Source organism: Poecilia formosa, unplaced genomic scaffold, assembly GCF_000485575.1.
Source record: "Poecilia formosa unplaced genomic scaffold, Poecilia_formosa-5.1.2 Scaffold371, whole genome shotgun sequence".
Taxonomy (NCBI): domain Eukaryota; kingdom Metazoa; phylum Chordata; class Actinopteri; order Cyprinodontiformes; family Poeciliidae; genus Poecilia; species Poecilia formosa.
The window spans coordinates 32,962-52,046 of record NW_006800310.1 but is presented as its reverse complement, the minus strand read 5'-3'; the positions used below and the strand labels follow the sequence as shown (position 1 = coordinate 52,046).

The 19,085-nt window shown below is 39.2% G+C and overlaps 2 protein-coding genes across 3 annotated transcripts; one reads left to right on the top strand and one right to left on the bottom strand.

The window, feature by feature from the left end:
• Positions 1 to 1,647: 1,647 nt before the first annotated feature.
• Positions 1,648 to 9,669, bottom strand: LOC103154022 (CWF19 like cell cycle control factor 1). Its single transcript, XM_007575155.2, has 14 exons — positions 9,504 to 9,669; positions 9,314 to 9,398; positions 9,160 to 9,244; positions 8,655 to 8,756; positions 7,614 to 7,828; positions 7,417 to 7,532; positions 6,804 to 6,888; positions 6,087 to 6,239; positions 5,216 to 5,354; positions 4,615 to 4,694; positions 3,295 to 3,504; positions 2,496 to 2,615; positions 2,310 to 2,407; positions 1,648 to 2,021 (listed from the first exon to the last, which is right to left on the bottom strand). The coding sequence occupies exons 1-14, from the start codon at positions 9,524 to 9,526 to the stop codon at positions 1,877 to 1,879; spliced, it is 1,656 nt and encodes a 551-aa protein (XP_007575217.1). The 5' UTR covers positions 9,527 to 9,669; the 3' UTR covers positions 1,648 to 1,876.
• Positions 9,670 to 10,326: 657 nt separating this feature from the next.
• On the top strand, positions 10,327 to 19,023 carry dmtf1 (cyclin D binding myb-like transcription factor 1). Of its 2 annotated transcripts, none has more exons than XM_007575151.2 (17): positions 10,327 to 10,426; positions 11,508 to 11,623; positions 12,457 to 12,540; positions 13,373 to 13,458; positions 13,544 to 13,640; positions 13,843 to 13,919; positions 14,504 to 14,661; positions 14,737 to 14,769; positions 15,374 to 15,483; positions 15,556 to 15,784; positions 15,856 to 16,007; positions 16,418 to 16,606; positions 16,692 to 16,765; positions 17,714 to 17,872; positions 17,961 to 18,131; positions 18,289 to 18,370; positions 18,447 to 19,023. In XM_007575151.2, the coding sequence occupies exons 2-17, from the start codon at positions 11,515 to 11,517 to the stop codon at positions 18,479 to 18,481; spliced, it is 1,845 nt and encodes a 614-aa protein (XP_007575213.1). In that variant the 5' UTR covers positions 10,327 to 10,426; positions 11,508 to 11,514; the 3' UTR covers positions 18,482 to 19,023. The 2 variants fall into 2 exon arrangements, with proteins under 2 accessions (XP_007575213.1, XP_016517862.1); XM_016662376.1 differs by having other exon boundaries at positions 10,329 to 10,426; positions 11,505 to 11,623.
• Positions 19,024 to 19,085: the final 62 nt, after the last annotated feature.

Here is a 19,085-nt window from a genome sequence, read left to right as displayed (position 1 = left end):
ATTCTGCACATTTTACAATTGGTAAAATACTTACCTTTTTTGGTTCATTAATGAAAACATTTCATAAAAGTATGGGGGGAGGGGTTTATGCCTGCAGTGAGGTAAAATTTGAATATTGATGAGGTTGTTGGTACATATTTCATTGTTTGCCAAAAAATATTAAATCCAACTGTAGGATAACTTTCCAGGTTGTATTTGTTCAAGAGTCGTTGATACAAGATATAGATTTTTTTGTCCTTTAGCAGAAGGAGCAGAACAATCCTAAATATAAACTCAAATACAATAACCAGTATTTTTGAGAACGCATCCAATTACTACTTTTAAAAAATATAAAAAGATAAATTAAGCTCCAGCAGGCAGAAGTTGATCCTCATTCCGCTATTCTTTATACATGATTTTTGCTCAGATATATCTTTCGGAAGTAATTTGTGCCAATTTATTTTCCTGCAGATCTTTGGAATGATCTTCAGCATGATGCTTTGCTGTGCCATCAAGAGGTCCAGAGAATTTGTGTAAACTGGAAAAATGCTACTTTTTATATTTATCATGTTTGTAACCTGCTGCTTTTGAGTTTAAGCAATTTTAATTTGCTAGTTGGATTCATAACGGATGGCCATATCAATCTGAGTGTATGAAGCCTCTACCATGTTTAGGATTTGCAGGAAGATCATTTTTGTACACAAGGCAGAACGAAATATTTTGTGCTTTCAAAATAAACTTAGTTTTCATGAAACAAAAGGTAACACTTAGGACTCTTCTTCCCTCTGGTGGACACTTCTGTTTTTGTTTTTTAATCTTATGTTAAAATCCACTTGTTTTGTTTACAAATGCACTAAAGATTTGTGATGTAACCCAACTTTTTATTGGTGGATTACTAAATATTTTTGACACAGTAAGAGGTTCTTTTTTTAAATCAAGAACTGTGGAGTTTTATGCAAGTATGATGAATGCAGTTCATGTCCAAGATGCCAAATAAGGATCTAATAAATGTTTATTTGTGTTACAAAAGTATTTTTCAGTGTTTCTCAATTGTTTTCAAGGTGATTTCAATTCAGGTTTCTAAAGACAATGCACTTTTAAATCTACTGAAGGGGAACATGGGGTCTTGTTTAGGTGTGGGGGGGAGCAGTTAAGGCATTTTAAAATTGAGATTTCAGACTATTTAAATTAAGTCAGATATTTGTGGTGTATTGACCAGCTGGTCCATAAACCATCAAATATTTCATTTTGTTGTCCGGTTTGTTTAACAAGTCAATATTGATTTGATTTTACAAATTTTATAATGTCCCTTTTAATAAAAACTTTGTATGCCTTTTGGGGTAATCTGTGTTGCACATCTAGAGTCCAAAAATGTTTGTTGCTACAGATTCTTAACTGCACCATTATGCTTCTATGGGCAACACAAAACACTCCCTATGGCTCTTAAATAAGTAGTTCACATGCATAAAACCTTGCTGCTGGTTCGATTTGGCCAGTTTACAGCATAATCTCATGATGGGTGACTAGAAATTAACACTTTCTGAGGTGGTCAGCACCTTTTCACAATGTCGGGGTGGAAATTGAGTAGTTGAAGTTCTAAATTTAGGCCCTTTTATAATCTAGAATAAATGTCTAATTTGTTATACTTAGAAAAAAGGTCACAGTCAATTTTTGACAGTTCAAGAAATTAAAACCTTTTATTTGAGATTTGCAAATTCTTGTAAATGTACAAAAGCAATATTCTGTGAAATTTTCATTTGTTAATGAAAAGTTTCAAACCTAAAGTCCAGCATAAAGACTGGGTTGTCTTTGACCTAATTCTCTCAAGGTCCCCACAATGTAGCTTGTCGATCATGGTCTTCACATCAACAGGTAAACAAGAATGAGTGTGTGCATGTTAGTCGTCCCAGGCAAAGTCGTATGGCTGGAAATCGTCTCTCAGCTGTTTGCAGCTGTCATCCTCTTCCTCTCTGCTCTGTTTACATTCCTTCCAGTCAGCTCGAGTTGGGATGTTCAGCACCGCCTCGCTGGCCAACACCTCCCTGCACACAATAGTTTCCATCAACAACATCTAATCTTATTTATGTCTTACTGAGTAATTTTAATACATTTGTGTTTACACATGCATCTAAATCAGTCTTGGTGTAAGACAAATAGGTACATCAGTATTATCTTTACCAAGCAGTTGGAAAAACTGATGGGCTCTCTGGCGCCCTCTCTGTCCAACGTATCGTATGACAGGAGGACTTTACAATCACCTAACAATGGATCAGTTTCCAATCGATCAAAAATCAGGAAAAACCTATTTAGATGGACTGTTTATTTCCCACCTTCCAAACTGCAGAGGAAAGTTTTTCTGAATCCGGTAGTAAAGTTTCTCCCCAGAGTCCAGCTCCACATAGAAGTAAGGAGTCCCTGGAGGAGCAATCTGAAAGCAGACGGTATGAAACTATAACTACTGAGCTAAATGGTAAATCCTCAGTACGATTTTAGGCTGTGATTTCTGTTGCTGTAACCTGTTTGAGGTCTGTGTGTTGAGGAATCTCCATTAGCTCCATGTTTTGCTCCTGAGCCTGGACCATAAATGCCTCCTTGATGTCCTCAGTAGTGCAGCGGTTGAGCGGAACGGGAACAACCTGGAAAAAAGAAAGGTGTAAAAACACAAAGGTAAGCATCAGGGACCATGTCAGAAGTAATTCAAAAACACTTTATTGATCTTAAAGGGACATAAAATGTAACTCATATTAATTCAAATTATTCAAGGAGTTATTGTAGATGGTGACAGCTGTTGGCAGTAAAGATCTCTTGTAGGGGTCTGTATTACAGTGAATTTGAAGAAGTCTCTGACTGAAGACACTTTTTCTTTTCCAGGACCATCCCATAAAGAGGATGTTCAAGGTTGTCCATATTTTTTTTTAAATCCAAGGAGTTACCGAACCGGTTTGAAATTAAGTGAATCCCACTGCAATTTAAAGAACAATGAACTTTTACACTTTCTGTAAAACTAGATGAAGATTCAGCTTTTTTCAATGTTTTAAAAATACTTGATTTAAAGAAACTTGGTGGTGTTTTTATCATTTATGATGATGGATATTCTGATACCAAAAATGTGTTATCAAAATGAGAAAGTCCAAACAAACCATTAGATTTTTTTATTCTAATTTGGATCCTAAATGTGTCACTGCCTGCTTTCATTGCGATTCTGAGCTGTGATGTTTTTATTCCCGTTTTCTTTCAGCCCTGAAAAAAAGTTAAATGTGTTTCCCAGGTTTCTGGAGGTCATGACCTCTGGAGGTCATGACCTTTGGACCTCACCTGCAGCTGCAGATGTTGGCTCCTGTAGTTCCTCTCAAACAGAATGCAGCGCTCTCCTTTGCTCTTGTAGAAGTCCCTCAGGGCCGACTTGTACTTCTCCATCTCCTCCACCACGTCGGAGCTCAGCTCCACCACAGACTGGTAGTGGCCGATGGGCAGGATCAGAACGTGGCGGGGAGTCAGCGGGCCTTTCGCCAGAGCCAGGTAACACTGCCGAACAGAGACCAGGGTTTCCTCTACATGTAACTGATCGCGGTGCATACAAAGTGTTTTATATTTAATATGGTAAAACAATGTAAAGCATATGAAATGCACACATAAAAAGGCTACATTTGCACTTCTATGACCATAATTAGTTTCAAATGAATGCAGAGCTGGTTACTGTGTGCTGCGCTGCTTTCAGGAATGAAGAAAACTAGAGGCTGAAGCAGAGGCAGAAAGAAAAGTACCTATGGAAGGTTAAGTTATGTTGCATTTGAATGTAGTTAGTATAGTTTGGCCTTCATGCGTAATGTTTCAGATACCTATTGAATAATTAATGTTGGGTCATTTTTTCTGTTGAGACTAACTTCTGGTTGCATTTTCAGATGAGAATATTAAAGTATTTTCAGGTGAGGAAGGGATCCAAGGAAGAGTTTAGGGTAAAGTTAGATGGAAATATTTAGTCTTTACAGTTCCAATATAGAAATAAGTAATATTTTAATGTTTTCTAATATTGGTGACTGAAACAAACCAAACACTTTCCAATTGCATTAAAGAAGTATGTTTCAATAGAAGAGGCTGCAAACCGTGGCATTAGTTACTACAGTAGAGTTGTAATTTGTAAAAGTTTGAAATGGTCATAATTAAAACCACAAATTTTTCCAGAGTGACGATGCCGTCACCAGATTCAGATTGTGTTCAGAATAATGTGCAGAGCTGGATTTCCACCTCAAAAAGTTTATTATTAGAAACTCATTTGTAAGTCGTTTTGGAAAAAACTGCCTGCCAAGTGCTTAAAAATCAAGTTGACATCAAAACCAACAACAAGAAACCTGGAAGGAAGATTTTAGTCAAGTTCTGTCAGAGAGCAAGTTGCAGAAAAGGGTAGAGCAGTAGACAGTGGATTCAGTGTTTTACATATAGATGATCAAAGAGTTTATTTCCTGAAAAAATAGATTCAATTTTGAGGTTATGATGTGACGGAATGTGAAAAGAGTGAAGAAAGCACCAACAACTTTAAAATAAACAGTTTACACTGAAGTGATTTCAGGATTTCTAGTTCCATAAACCTCTGCAGATATTAATGTGTTCATTTTTAATTTCCCAGGATGAACTTACATGTGTTCCTATGCTGACGACCAGATGTTTCTCCACCTGAGGGCTGGCCAGGCAAAACCAGCAGGGCCCAGTAGGCTGCGCTGCACACAGGGAGAGCAGGGGGAAGTTAGAAACATAAAAAGCTTTTTGGTGGCTTTTAATCTGGTAATGGCCTTTAGGATTTTCTTATTTGTTTCAGCACTCAGGTGTTTAACCAACAAGTTCCTGATATGAAGGTAAAAACATCTCGACTTCAGGAACGAAAAATATCTTTCCTGAAGACTTTTAAAGTTTTCAACATAAAATTTCCTGTTACATTCAGATCCGCTGGAATATTATGGAGATACTTCATATTTTCTACTCTATTTAATCAACTATTAATGTATTTAGATGTGTATTATGACACATTTGGGATTAGTTGTTGAATTTGCTGGTTGTTTCTCTTCTCCTAATAACATGAACATATACAGTTAAAACCAGAAGTTTACATACATCTAACCTTTGAGGTTAAATGAAACCAAACTTCTCTTATCGAACAAGAAAAGTCAAAAATGAGAGAATCCATCAGATTTATTGATAATGTCTTCAGCTGTGTGGTGTTTCTGAGCTCCTGCAGACTCACGGTGCCGGCGCGGTTGTTTGGGCTGCCCCTGAAAATGCCCGTCTCGACCTCGTCCGTCTGAGGGCCTCTTCCCGCCGCGGCCCCTGGGGGCCCCGCCCTGCTTCCTGCTCAGGTCAAAGAAGAACTGGTGGACCGGCTCCTGGACATCGCAGTAAAAACAGACAGAAGGTGACAGATGTAGCTCAAAAAGGATGGACATGTGCTTCTTCTTCACTCCAACAGGATTTATGTGAATGCAGCTTCTTGAACCAATAAAACGGTTTAACTGTCACGTTTAAAGAATATCACTGAAACAGAGGAAAACCAGAGCCAGTCCAAGTAGATTAGCACAGTATAGTGTTGTAGTATAGATTTTTGTTGGATTTAATCTAATTTTTCCTTCTATAATAATAATGAATGCACAGCAAAATCACAAAATCTTACCAAGAATTTTTGTCTAGTTTCTAGTGCAAATATCTTTATACATTTCAAATACAAACAAACTAACAAGTAACTTATCAACATATATAGGACCTTGTTAAGACAATAATTTTTTAATATTGGTGAAAAAGTTCTAGTTCCACTGGGAGATTATTTAGCTCATAACATGGTAAAAATGTCTTGTTATATGTGAAATAATCTCAGTGGAGCCACCATATTAAGGATTTATTGACTTAAAACAAGCTTGTATAACTTGCTATAATGTTCCTTGCAAGTTAGTTTGTATTATATCAAGTGTAATAAGATATTTGCACTAAAAACTACATGAAAAAAAACTTGGTAAGATTTTGTTTTTGCAGTGTAGATGTCAATTTGGGAAAGGAGACGGGGAAAGATTCATAAAACGTCTCTACTCTGCGTTAAAACAATGTTTCACATCAGTGATTTCTACCTCTTCTTCTGTGGTGCTGAACGGCGGTTTTTGGGTCTCCGTTTTGTCGTTAGCCGAGCGTCTGTAAGGACTTTCCGTGACGTCCTGCGGCTGCTTCACCAGCTCTGTGGGATCCATGCTCTTCATGGGGACGATGTTAAAGGCGTACAGATACTGCCAAGAGAACAAACGAGGAAAATTGACATTTCTTCTTCTTCAACAGATGTGAAAAAGTTAAATGGTGGCTGGTCAGGTTTACTGCTGATATTTTGCATGGAAATTGAAATTTTTAGCTAAACTCTGCTTATTTCAATCTCTAGAGCAGGGGTCTCAACACCCGGTTTGTGGGCCAGAAGTGGCCCACGTCCGCAACCTCATGTCAAAAATATAATGCAATAAGAGCCTTAAGATACTGCTGCTTGAAACAAAAGCGTATCTATTAAAATTGTATATATAAAATTGTACAATAAGATGATTAAAATTACAATAATTTGACTCTAAAGACATTGCTGAAATTAGCAGTTTGTCAGTTTAGTGACAGAATTTAATTAGTTATTTAAGGACAAGAAAAAAAGTTGTACACAATTTGCAGTTTTGAAATTCAAATTTTTATATTTTCAGAAATATTTGGGGTTTGTTGTGCCATTTAAAAACTCAAATGGCCGCCAATTCATTTGAGTTTGAGGCCTCTGCTCTTTGTTTGGAGCCGAGGTAGAAAATATTCGACTCCACGTTTACCTTCTTTTTGGCGGGGTTGTTGACGGTTGCCAGGGCGATGAAGCGACTGACATGTTGAGCGTTTTCCTGGAGAACTACATGATTCCTGAGGAAAAGAGAACATCCAGTCACCTCAGTCAAACTGACTGCTCTAAAGAAAATGACTCAAAACAGTTTGGTAATTGTGATGCATTTTAACACAAAACTGCAAATGTTGCCTGATTTGGCTGCATATTTTTAGCTTTAATTGACACAGACTGGGGCTGGATAATAAGTCAATAACAATATATGGCGATAGTGATCAATATTAATAGATAATGCATCTGTCAGAATATTCACTGAACTTTGACTCAGAACTGCACAGCATTAACTAACTCACTCACTCTTTGGTTGCCTAGCAACAACCTGCTGGGTAACTTGCGCAGGAGCAGTTTCATATTTAGCAACTCTGCCTCATAACTGCTTAAAAAAAAAACCAAATAAATGACAACTTGGAGTGGAAACTGGGTAAAACAGGAAAGGTTGCGCCTTGATAATTATTGATTATCAATAAGCATTGATAATTATTGATGAACACTTTTATTGTGATACGTTTTCCTGCCATCCTACTGCAGATCTCTGCTCTGCTGCGTACCTGTATGGGAGCCTTTCATAGTGAGCGCCCTCTAGTGCAGCGAAGTGGTAACGCGGTTTCAGTTTGTCGGCGAGGCTGGCGATGGAGCTGCTTCCACATGACTTTGTGTTCACTTCCTGTGAGACAAAAACTTCCTTTAGAGTTAAGTACTGTAAAGTGCGTCCATGGTGACCTGGACTCAGAGAGGCTGGGGTTACCGGGTTGTTTCCGTACTGCCACACGCCTCGGGGCCACTGCGATGTCAGCAGGATGTCGACGCCTCTGAACTTGGAGCTGCTGGTGAGCGAGTTGACGAGCGTAGACAGGTCTTTGGATGTGAAGCAGTGAGCCGGGGCCGGTTCCTGCAGGGCCTCCCGGCCGCCGACATAGGCCAGCTGCAGTCCTGACGCGCCCGTGAACACGCCGCGCCGACCTGGAGCGCAGCGCCAAACCCGAAAGATTTTATCAGGAAATCTCAGACTGTCATTTTCATTCATATCAACAAGGAAAGCTGTTAGATTTAAACTTTTATTTGATACAGAATAAATATTGATTTTAATAACATATATTTAAAATGTAAAATATATTTTAAATCTATTTTCATTCAATTGTTATTGAATTTAATTTAAAAAAATATGGATTTTTGTGGAATTTATCTAAATTAAATTTAGATAAATTTCATTAAATATACACAAAATGTCTAAGTCTAGAAAAACAGTATGACTTTTCACTGCATTTAAAAAAATTTTATTCAGCTTTAACATTTGTAAAATTAACACACAAAAATGGAAAAAAACAAAACACAAACTCTTTAGAAACTTTTGAGATTTTTTTTTTATTTATTTATTTTTTTACTAAATTTGGATAATTGTGCCTTGTTGATGTGGGCACTTTCTACCCTCCAAATTAATCTAGATGCAGACAAGGATTAATCTAAATTCTTTTCATAGAGACTTTATTTTATTTATACATTTTTGCATAAATTTTTGAGTTCGGCAGTGTTGGTCCTCCATATTCCCCACTGGGCATGAAGTTTTTTTTGTTTTTTTTTTCTTTTATGTATTTTTCCATGTTTTATTTTTTTTCAGTCTCAGCCCTCCATATTAATCATCTCCAGAGGGCAGTAGCAGTAGTATCTATGTCTAAAATTAGTCATCATTGAGATAATTTTTATTTCATTAATAATTTTGGCAGTCTCTGGCCTCCATATGTGCTGTGTTATTGTGATGGAAGTGAAGCTCTGATCTTTGCGGTCTTACCCAGGTATGTGATGTTTTCAGCCAGTTCAGAACCGTCAGAACTGGGGAAGTTCTTCACCGTTTCCTGGCTTGCTGCTCCCAGGATGTACGTTTGGATCGGAGCTGGAAAAGAGAAAAAAGATTTGACAGAATTTGACCAGGAGCCACATGAAGGGAACTCGACTTATAGGAGAACTTTTGGACAAGTTTGCAGTTTGGCGATTTAAAGACGAGCAGCAAAAGTAAAGGAGGAAGATCAGCAGAGCTCGTCAACAACTAATTATGTCATCCAGGACATGTTACTGTGACACATCATGTCCACTGCCTGGATACTGAGCTGTTATATCATTGAACTCTAATACAGCAACAGTCTTCAGTCAGAGGCCTCTTTGTTGCAACACTGACTGCTACTGGAGATTTTTCATGAGTTACAACAACATTTAGTTTTCTTTTGGGATAAATAAATATTTTTTAACTAACCCCCTATTTCCCCCTCTAAACTGTTGCTCTGGTGTTTTCTTCCTACCTTTTTTGGCTCCAGTCTTGTATTGTTGCCACTCTGCTTCAGCTTCAGGGGTTACTCCAAAAAACTCCCCAACACATAGCAGCAGCTGCAGGAAAACATCTGTTTTAATTGAGGCTGACCGGAAGTCAAACAGTGGGAATAAAGTCAAACTCACATCAAACTGTCCTGTTTTCTTCTGGATGGCCTGAACTCTGTTGAACAGAGAGCTCAGTCTGCCCTCAACATCCCCGCACACCAAACTGTGGAGACACAACATACAGGCTGCTTTTACTGCTCGGTAAAAAGCAGATTTTAATCGATTTAAATCCCGACGGGTGGGATTTAATCCAGTAGTTTAAACTCACACTCTGACCGGCTGGTCTCCCATATTCTGCTTCAATTTGGCTCCGGATACCTTGGAGTTTTAGCAGCTTTGACGCATCGTCCGTCTCCAAAAAGGGTCCAGGTGAAACAAAGGCGGAACTATTTTTGGACAATGTATTTACTGTATTTTTCTTTACTTTTAAAAGTATGAACTTAAAGTTAAACCATAAATATAAAAGGGGACAGAGGGAGCATTTAAATACAAGCATTGAAGTGTTTTTCTGTTAAAATTAGTTAAATAAATTAGCAAATGGTATATTCACACTGGTTGCCAGGTTTGCCTTTTTCCACCTAAATGGATCTTTGTCATGTTTGTTTCAGAATTATTAAATATGTGCCTGCCAGCTCGCTTGCAATAGTTCTGAATTGTTCTTTTGGTAGACTTTTGTTAATCATTTATTTGTTTGGATAACTTCAGATTTGGATGCTGTGCAGTTGGAAGAATTTTTGCTTTTACTTATTTACTGACAACAAAGTACTTATTTTACTTGTGGAAGTAGATTAGCATCTCAAAAAGCTCAGATAATATCTGATCTATGACTCCAAAATTCCCAGAGAATCTGACAATGAGGCTTCATGGATGCAAAGCAGCACCAAAGAAAAAATGTAAAACATTTTTTTCCATCCATCATAATGGGCAAGGATCATATCCATGACTGCAACTTATTTCTGCCTGACTGAGGTGCAATTCAAGAACGTCAGGATTTTGTTTGTTTTTTTTTTTATCTTTTTTTCTCTCTCTTTTTTTTTCTTTGCTCCAAATGAACAAAAGATTTACTATTTACCATTTTAAAATAGAACTAGAGTCAAACCTGGCAACCCGTGGCCTCCGTGAGGCTCTCCTTCATCCTGGCACTTTACCTTCATCCTGGTACCTCGAAAGTCCCCGGACCAAAAACAGGAAGTAAGTAGCCAAATCAAAAGTAAAATTCACTTTCTCTTTGGTGGCCAGAGACCATGAGACGTGCAGGAGCGAAACCAAAGCAGAAAAATCGTTTCAAAGCCTAAATAATAGCCAAAACTACTCAGGCGCCATAAGCGAGAGCTTGTCGACAAACATGGCGCCGCAGATTTTTATGTCGTCTTTCTTTTAGCTCGATGCTAATTGTTAGCTTCAGAGCAGCTGCAAGAAAAACCGAGAAATCTTGGGTTTTCTTTACTGGATTACGAACGTCTTGAATGTGACTCTGTTTCTGTTTATTGTTGTGTAGATGTAAACAATGCACATTGAGTGCCTAAATATATTTTTCTCAGCCTGACGGGGCCGCATTCCAAACCCCTTATACATAATATGTCATTTTATGCATTATTTTATGATTCAGATATACTGTAACCATATTCTAGTGTAGTTTTCACATGGACTGAACTTTAAATTGCGAAGTTTATAATTCGGCATGCATATTATATAATAATAATGATTATTAATGGTAATTTATAATAAAATAATCCAGAAAAGTACTCGTTGACATAGTTTCAAGTTGAAAACGGTAGAGGGAGACAGAGAGTAAAGCTAAATTAATTAAAAGTTCAATATTTTCTGTAAATGCATGACTAGTTACGGGTTATTTTTCAGCTATGCTGTATTCAGCTTTATTTATATTCATAAAACAGAATAAAACAATAAAAAACAAGCTTACATAGTCCCTTGTAAATATTTGAGAGTTTACCCTAATACAGTGGCCACAGAAATGATACAGTATCTGTCTTTCTTACAATTTTAACAATCCAAACATTTTAATAAAGGCTTTGTTTTAGCAGTTGTGTCATCTTTTTTCTTTTAACTTATGTTTTAAAAGTAGTTTGCCAGAATTTAGCTGATATTTGCAGAGTTGTTTTCTTTGCACATAAAAACGTTTTTTTTGTTCTTATTTCTTTGTTCTGTTTTGCTTAGACTATGATTAGCTGCATTGTGCTCTACTACAGTTACACCCGGCTTTGTGTCGGGTTAGCAGCAGTTAGGTTGGTGTGTTTTGTGTTTCAAGCAGGTGCAGGATGAGCTCAGCAGCAGCAGAAGAAGAACCAGCAGCGTTAGAAAGTGTAAAGCCCGTCACTTTGACTCATGACAGTGATGGCAGCATCATCCTGCACTGTCCTTCAAATGGTGGGTCAACAAGCAGACAACTCCGTAATACATTTTCAGTTAACTTTTAAAATGTAGCAAAATGATTATTGTTTTTAGGTGTGTTGAAGTCAACTAGCCACGTCAATGATTTCATCAGATGTTAATGCTGTATATGGCAGAAATTTTCTCAAAGTGGCGGCTGCAACCGTTGGGAGAAAACACCAGCGTCAGTTTGTTGCTTTACAATAATTGAAAATATTTTATTAAAATGTTACGTTCTGTTGAGTATTCATGACCCAAAAGCTGTAAACACAATCTCAATACTTTATCTTTTTGAATTCTTCACCTAAAAATGAACCAATGTATGAAAAAAGTTAAACTACTACTGTAACTAATAAAAAAACTAAAATTAAACAGTATTAACTAATAAAAACTAGCAAACACATTCTAAAAACTAATTAAAACTTTAGACTAACAAAAAGTCACAACGAAATAAAACTAAAGTGTAATGAAAAACCGAAAAGTATTGAAACCCTGACGTGTCTCCTCCCCTCTTCATCACATCGGTTCTTTCTCATAAAAGCCAAAAACCACCACCAGTTTTGGCAAAATGTAAGAAGTTATTTTTTAATTTTGCTATTTCCATCATTTCCTTTTTTTCTTAAAAAATACTTCAAAAATGATCGATAGAAACACGGCTTGTGACTGCACTCGTTTTCTCACCTTTAAAATAAAGGAAAACAGAAGATTAACATGCAACCTGTAACCAAAACGGGAAGCTTGTACTGCTGTAGCAAATTAAATTTAAATTCAAAAATACTTTATTGATCCCAAAGGAAATTATGATTACTGAGGTGTGAATGTGTTTGCAGACGAGGAGTTGGAGCCTCTTCAAAAGAAGACGCGAGTTTCCACAGAGGAAAACCTGGAGACGCCTCAGTTCTCTGTCATCACCAGTGAGATGTTTGTTTTTCTGTCTCTGATTTTTATTTGTTTACATCTAAAGGGATCAATTCAGAATCTCATAAGCTGCTTTATGTCACACTATGAACTGGAACAAACCAAGAACTGTCAGAAGCTGTGTTTCAATAACGGAGCTGCTGACGTCTTAGTTTACTCCAATAAACTGAGATCAAACTTATTCATCTCTTAGTTTATTTCAATAAACTAAGAGATGAATAAGTTTGATCACGAGATAAGTCAAGTAGTAACATCCTGTTGTTGATCGTGCGACTCGTGTGATTGGAAAAAAGCATTTCCATTACAGTTTTGCAAAATGAAACAACTGCAATACGGCCAAAAAAACTCCTTCTCATCTAACCGCTTAAACTATTTATCAAAAATGTTAGATTTTTCAAAATTGCAGTGTTTCCTTTAAGCAAATTTAGTTTTGAAATGTCAAATTTTGCAATGTGAATGCAGCTAATGTGAATCAATAGTGTTGAGGAAAGAACAAAGACATTTTACTTTTTCATTAGGTTTGCCACCTCTGGTTCAGCCATTTCTCCTTCTGCTTATATCTATTGGAGCTTCACCATGTGACCACAAACAATACTGACACCTAATGGCTAAAACTGGTATTGACAGCTATGTCATTACATCTTTTAGACTTTAAAGTACAACAATCGACACATTTGCAATAAACAGATCTTAATTAAAATAACAAGTTCATTAACCGCTCAGCCACTGCTAAAATACACAAATACAACAAACATTCCAGATGTTTGAAATTGGAGCCACAAACCAAAACTGATGTGAGAGTTTTAGATTTCCTGTTTTCTCTGTTAGTGTCTGAAAACGACGAGAGCTTTGAGGTGACGATGACGGCCACCGCTGAAGGCGACCTGCCTGAGGACGGCGTCACTGAGATCGAGGTAGACGTGAAGCTGGACATGGTGGAAGATGGTTCTGAGTCCAACAGAACAAGTCAGACAGAACCATTTGTATCTGTTTGTGCAGATTCTGCATGAGGACAAAGAGCAGAAGGCTGAAGTGTCACCAGTCAGTCAGGCCTGGTTCACCACTAAAGAGGACAAAGACACGCTGGCCAACAAAGGTCCAAATGCCCACAGCTGTTATTTATTCAAAACATTTAAAGTGTTTCCTCACCTGGGAGTCCGGTAGACTCAGTTCAGTTCCACTGGAGATCAAAACTTAAACACTTGTTCATTTCTACCTGCTGTGGTTCTTTTTCTCTCTGCTCTCAGTCAAACCAACCAAATACTTTTAGTTTAATAATGATTTCTGTTCTTCTTCAGGTCACAGGTGGAAGCAGGGAATGTGGTCAAAGGAGGAGATCGACATCCTGATCAACAATATCGACCGATACATGAAGGTATGCCGTCACCATGGCGATCATCGTTTCTGTGTCTTTTGTTCACAAACGTGTAAAGTTGTGGTATCCAAATTAAAAAAATCTGTTTAAAAACATAAAATATTTCTGTGAATTTTAAAAAAGCGGCCACTGTGCCGTTACCTAGCAACCCCGGCAGAGTTCCACCCATTGCCTAGCAACCCCAGCAGAGTTCCACCCATTGCCTAGCAACCCCAGCAGAGTTCCGCCCGTTGCCTGGCAACCCCAGCAGAGTTCCGCCTGATACCTACCCATGGCCAGATTGAAAACCTTATTATCTAAGGATGATTTTGTGCAAAATAGAGTGATGAACATGTTTTGTATAGGCCAATGACCTATCCTAACTTGTTCAAGGAAGCAGAATAGGTCATATTTAAGTTTCACAGTGAAAAATGTTACACTAAATAAATGACAAACTGTCTATCAGAATGAAAAGTGCTGGCGGTCCAAGTTTCTACTGTTCTTGAGTTGAAGTTGGGGGCCATATAAAATCATCCCAAGGGCCACAAATGGCCTCACATTGGACATCCCTGACATAAAGAATCATCTGTGCTGCGTTCTTTCAGCGGCGCGGCATCCAGGATCCAGCAGAGATCATCTTCGAGATGTCGAAAGAGGAGAGGAAGGATTTCTACCGCTCGGTGGCGCTGGGACTGAACCGGCCGCTGTTCGCCGTCTACCGGAGAGTTTTACGGATGTACGATGACAGAAACCACGTTGGCAAGTGAGTTCAGGATCAGACAGCTGGAATCAGGCTGTGACCCAGTCAGGAGAGCTAACTGGTCCTTCTCCTCTCCAGGTATACTCCGGAGGAGATAGAGAAACTCAAAGCGTGAGTAAAACAGTGGGAAACTAGCATTTATTACCCAATTATCGAAACAGATCGACAAAATGAGTTGCAACAACTCAGTTTTAACTTTTTACAGATCTTTTTATTGTTTTTAAATTTCAAATCTAGTAACTGCAATTAATCATATTTTCAAATTTACGGATATTTCTTGACGCTCTCATGGAACAAGTGATTTAGAAAATAGCAAAAATAATATTTGCAATAATTCTGTCAGTTTTATTTTTGACTGACTGAAATTTATTGTGACTATAAATCTTTTTTTTTATTCTTAATCAAAATAAAAGAAAAATTCTGGATAAAAAATTCAGCTGTTTTAGCAAAATTAACATTTACAATAATTCAGTTAATTTAATTTTATTTACCATCAATGACTAAAATTTATTGTGGAAACAATAAATCAAAATTTTCATCATGATTCAAAAATTTTCACGATAAAATTATGAAATGATAAAATGATAAAGCACTTTTTCGTTTTGTTTTGCTGTTTCAGTAACAACTGCTGCCACCTAGTGGCCGGAGGCTCGTTTACCAGCCAGTCCTGCTTAGACCTGTTTTTTTTTTTTGTTTGTTTGTTTGTTTTTTTTAGGTTGAGGGAAAAACACGGGAACGACTGGGCGACGATCGGAGCGGCTCTGGGTCGCAGCGCCTCTTCCGTTAAGGACCGCTGCCGTCTGATGAAGGAAACCTGCAACACGGGTCAGGATTATAAGAACCTCGCTGCTCCGGTTTCAGCTGCCTGCTATCGCTAATGCTAATGCTACACATCAGGTAAATGGAGCGAGGAGGAGGAGGGACGCCTGGCGGAGGTGGTGTATGAAATGGCAGGCGTGTCGCCTGGGTCGGCGGTCACGGCCGGGGTTTCCTGGGCGACGGTGGCGGATCGGGTTCGCACGCGCTCAGAGAAGCAGTGTCGGTCCAAGTGGCTGAACTACCTGAACTGGAAGCACAGCGGAGGAGCCGAGTGGACGAAGGAGGACGACCTGAACCTCCTGCGCAGGTCCGAGTCCGGCGCCGGGCAGCCGCAGGCTCAGAGGCTGAACGGGTTCAAACACTTCCTGTTTCCTGTAGGATCTCGTCGGTGAAGGTGGAGGACGAGAACGACATCAAGTGGGAGGATCTGGCGTGGGGGTGGAGCAGCGTGCGCTCACCTCAGTGGCTGCGCTCCAAATGGTGGAGCATCAAGAGGCAAGTGGCCAACCACAAGGAGATCCCGTTCAGCGGTGAGCAGAAAAAGTAACTCTGTTACTGATTACTTCTTAAAAAGTAGCTACTCCTGGCTCTGATTGTTGTTTCTAGTTATCACTGGGAGAAGCTAAATATTTTTCACACATTATCTCATAGCAAACTGTCGCGACATGGAGACAGTTTCAACAAATATCTAAAATGAGTATTTTTAATAAGTTACGTCCTGCAGCTTTAATCATCAGAATAATTGATCACTGGAATAACTATTAGCTCTGCTGTGTTTATAACTGTGAGTTTGTGTAGATCAGAGGAAATCCTCTGTAAATTCAAACTTGCCGTCTCAGTTTTTGTTTTGTTGAATAATCGTTCCACCTGGAGACAGATCGGTCTTAAAAATGGCCCCTAGCTCAGATTTACTGATGCAGCTTTGTGTTTGCGGTGCCAGTCCTCCTGAAGGGCCTGGAGGAGCTGATGACATCATCACAGACGGCGTCCCTCCCCGGCAGTCCCTCCTCTTCCTCGCTCCAGATCCGCCTGGCCCGGCTGGATGACAGCAGCGGCTGCAGTTCCGTCTCCGGCCCACTGGCAGCGCTGCAGATCCCGGTCCAGATCCCGCTGCAGATCACTCACCTGGGTGAGAGCCGGCGACCTTCTGGCGACTCGACGCAGCCGGACATGTGACGAGCCGCTCTTCCTCCTCACCGTGTGTCTGTTTGTAGCTTCAGATGCAGCCGCAGACGGAGACGCCATCACTCTGAACTCAGGAGCGCTGCAGACCTTTGAGATCCTGCCGGTGAGTTTGACCCAGCAGGACACCATAGTTTTAATTGTAACCCTTAAAGCCACATCTAAAATTAAAAGGTGACCTATGATACTCCCTTAGGATGGTTCTATGGCCTATTTAAAACATCTTTAACAGTTTTTTGCAAAAACCATTGTTAGATAATGAGTTGCTTTATGGGGTCCTGTCACTTTAAATCCAAATAAGCCACAAACAGCAACTCAACGTTTACACTCGTGCATTAAAATAGCTTCAAAATTATACATCTTTGAAAAGCATTAGTGGAGCCTCCTGCACGACCAACAAGAATGCAGCAAGTGGTTTCTGGATGGTAAGTCAACAACAAAACATCAGCAGCCATTTACTGCAGTAAAACAGCTGACCAAACGTGCTGGAGATCAGTTTGGGTTGCTAAGTAACGGAGTGGAACTCTTCTGGGGTTGCTAGGTAACGGGCTGGGCTCACAAGCTACTTCCTTCACAGTTTCTGTTCTGAAAACAGTTTTATTGTCAAATTTACTTCCCCGACTTGTTTGATACACTAGACATGGTTTTTCTAGTAAGAAATTAAAAAAAAAGAAAAAAGGTGGAAAAAAAGAAAAGAAATGGGAATAAGGTTGTAATAAAACAAGAATAAAATTGGAATATCACAAGAAAAACGTCATAGAATTATGATATTTATTGTCATAATATTCTGACATTTTCTTGTGATATTATGACTCTATTCTCATGTTATTTCAAATTTATTTTCATAATATTACATCCTTATTCTAGTACGACTTTAATCTGAAAAATTTAAATAAAAAATAAAGTTGACAGAATAACGACTTTATTACGGCTCTATTCTCATAATATTGCACCTTTATTCTAGTATGGCTTTATTCTGGTAATTTAATTGTATTTTGTTAGCGTGGCGCTAACTCTCTTAAATCAGATAATTATTTGTTTGTTTTGTTTCCAGTCCTTCCAGCTGCAGCCAACCGGAACCCCCGGAACCTTCTACCTCCAGACGACGTCCAATCAGAGCCTTCCTCTCAGCCTGTCCAATAACAGCACCGTAACCCTGACAACAGGCTCCTCCCCCTCCTCCCAGGAACACATCATCCTCCACAGCCTGTCGGTGGGTCTCCCTCTCTCTCTCTCTCCTTTGTCTGTCTGTCCGTCCTCGTTGTTTGTTTTTCAGCAGCCATCTTGTTTTTCCTGCGCAGACTGACGGCCTCTGCTCCGGAGATGGCGTCATCATCCAGACCGTCTCCGCTGACCCCGCCCCTTCGCCGGAGGGGCGGAGCCAGGACCTCAACGTCGCCGCACTCCTGGAGGAGTCGGAGGCGGTTGTCACGGCAACCCCTGAGGCAGGAAGTGAAGATTTCACAGAGAAGGTAAAAAAACACCTTCGGGAATGTAAACGACTCAGGTTTGGGTTTCCAGAACTGGTCCGACAGTCTGAAGAATCTGAACCAGGTTCTGAAAATCTTAAAATAAAGAGAATAAATTAAACGACTGAGTCCCTGACCTCATCCTCTAAATGTTGTCCAGGGTGCAGTGGTGCATCCTGGGATGCCGTCGGGCAGCGCCGTGCTCATCGCCTCTCCTCCCAACATCAGCAGCACCTTGACAGGTAACAGCAACGCAGCACCGACCAAAACGCTCCTGACCAACTCCTGTAACCCTGCCGACCTCTTTGCTGCCCGCAGATCCCATCCTAGAGAACCAGGAAGGTTCTGACTGACTGGATCGGACCCGGATCAGAACCGGATCGGAGTCGAACTGTGAGTTGTTTTTATCGGGACGTTTTTAGCTGAAGATCTCGGGGAATCCCTGCATGAAATGTGAAGGCAGCGTCGACCCGAACATGACCTCTGGGACGAACCGAGCCAAACGGACTTTATTTATGAAATCATGCTTGTCGCCATGGCGACTCGCAAAGGACTAAAACTATTTCAGTTTTAAATGTTACCATTGTGAGAAATCAGACTTTATTTGGATCAGTTTTTACTGTCATTCAGTTTGTTTTTGAATTATTTCAACAGAAAATGTTATTTCACAGCCAAACATGAAATAAAATCTGTTTTATTTCATCCACAAATATTCCCACCTTCACCTGGAGGTCGAACCACAAACTCCAGAGCTTAAAGTCAGAAAGGGAAAAGTTTACACTGCGGCGTGTTACGGACATTTAGGCAGGAAAAAAGTAAATCTGTAAGAAAAAAACTATGAAATGTTTTATTTAATTTCAGAAATTTTCATGTAAAAAAGTGAAAATCTGATTTCCAAAAGATGAAAACTTTTGGACAAAATACAGACATTTTGAAATTAATCTCAGAATTTTTTTT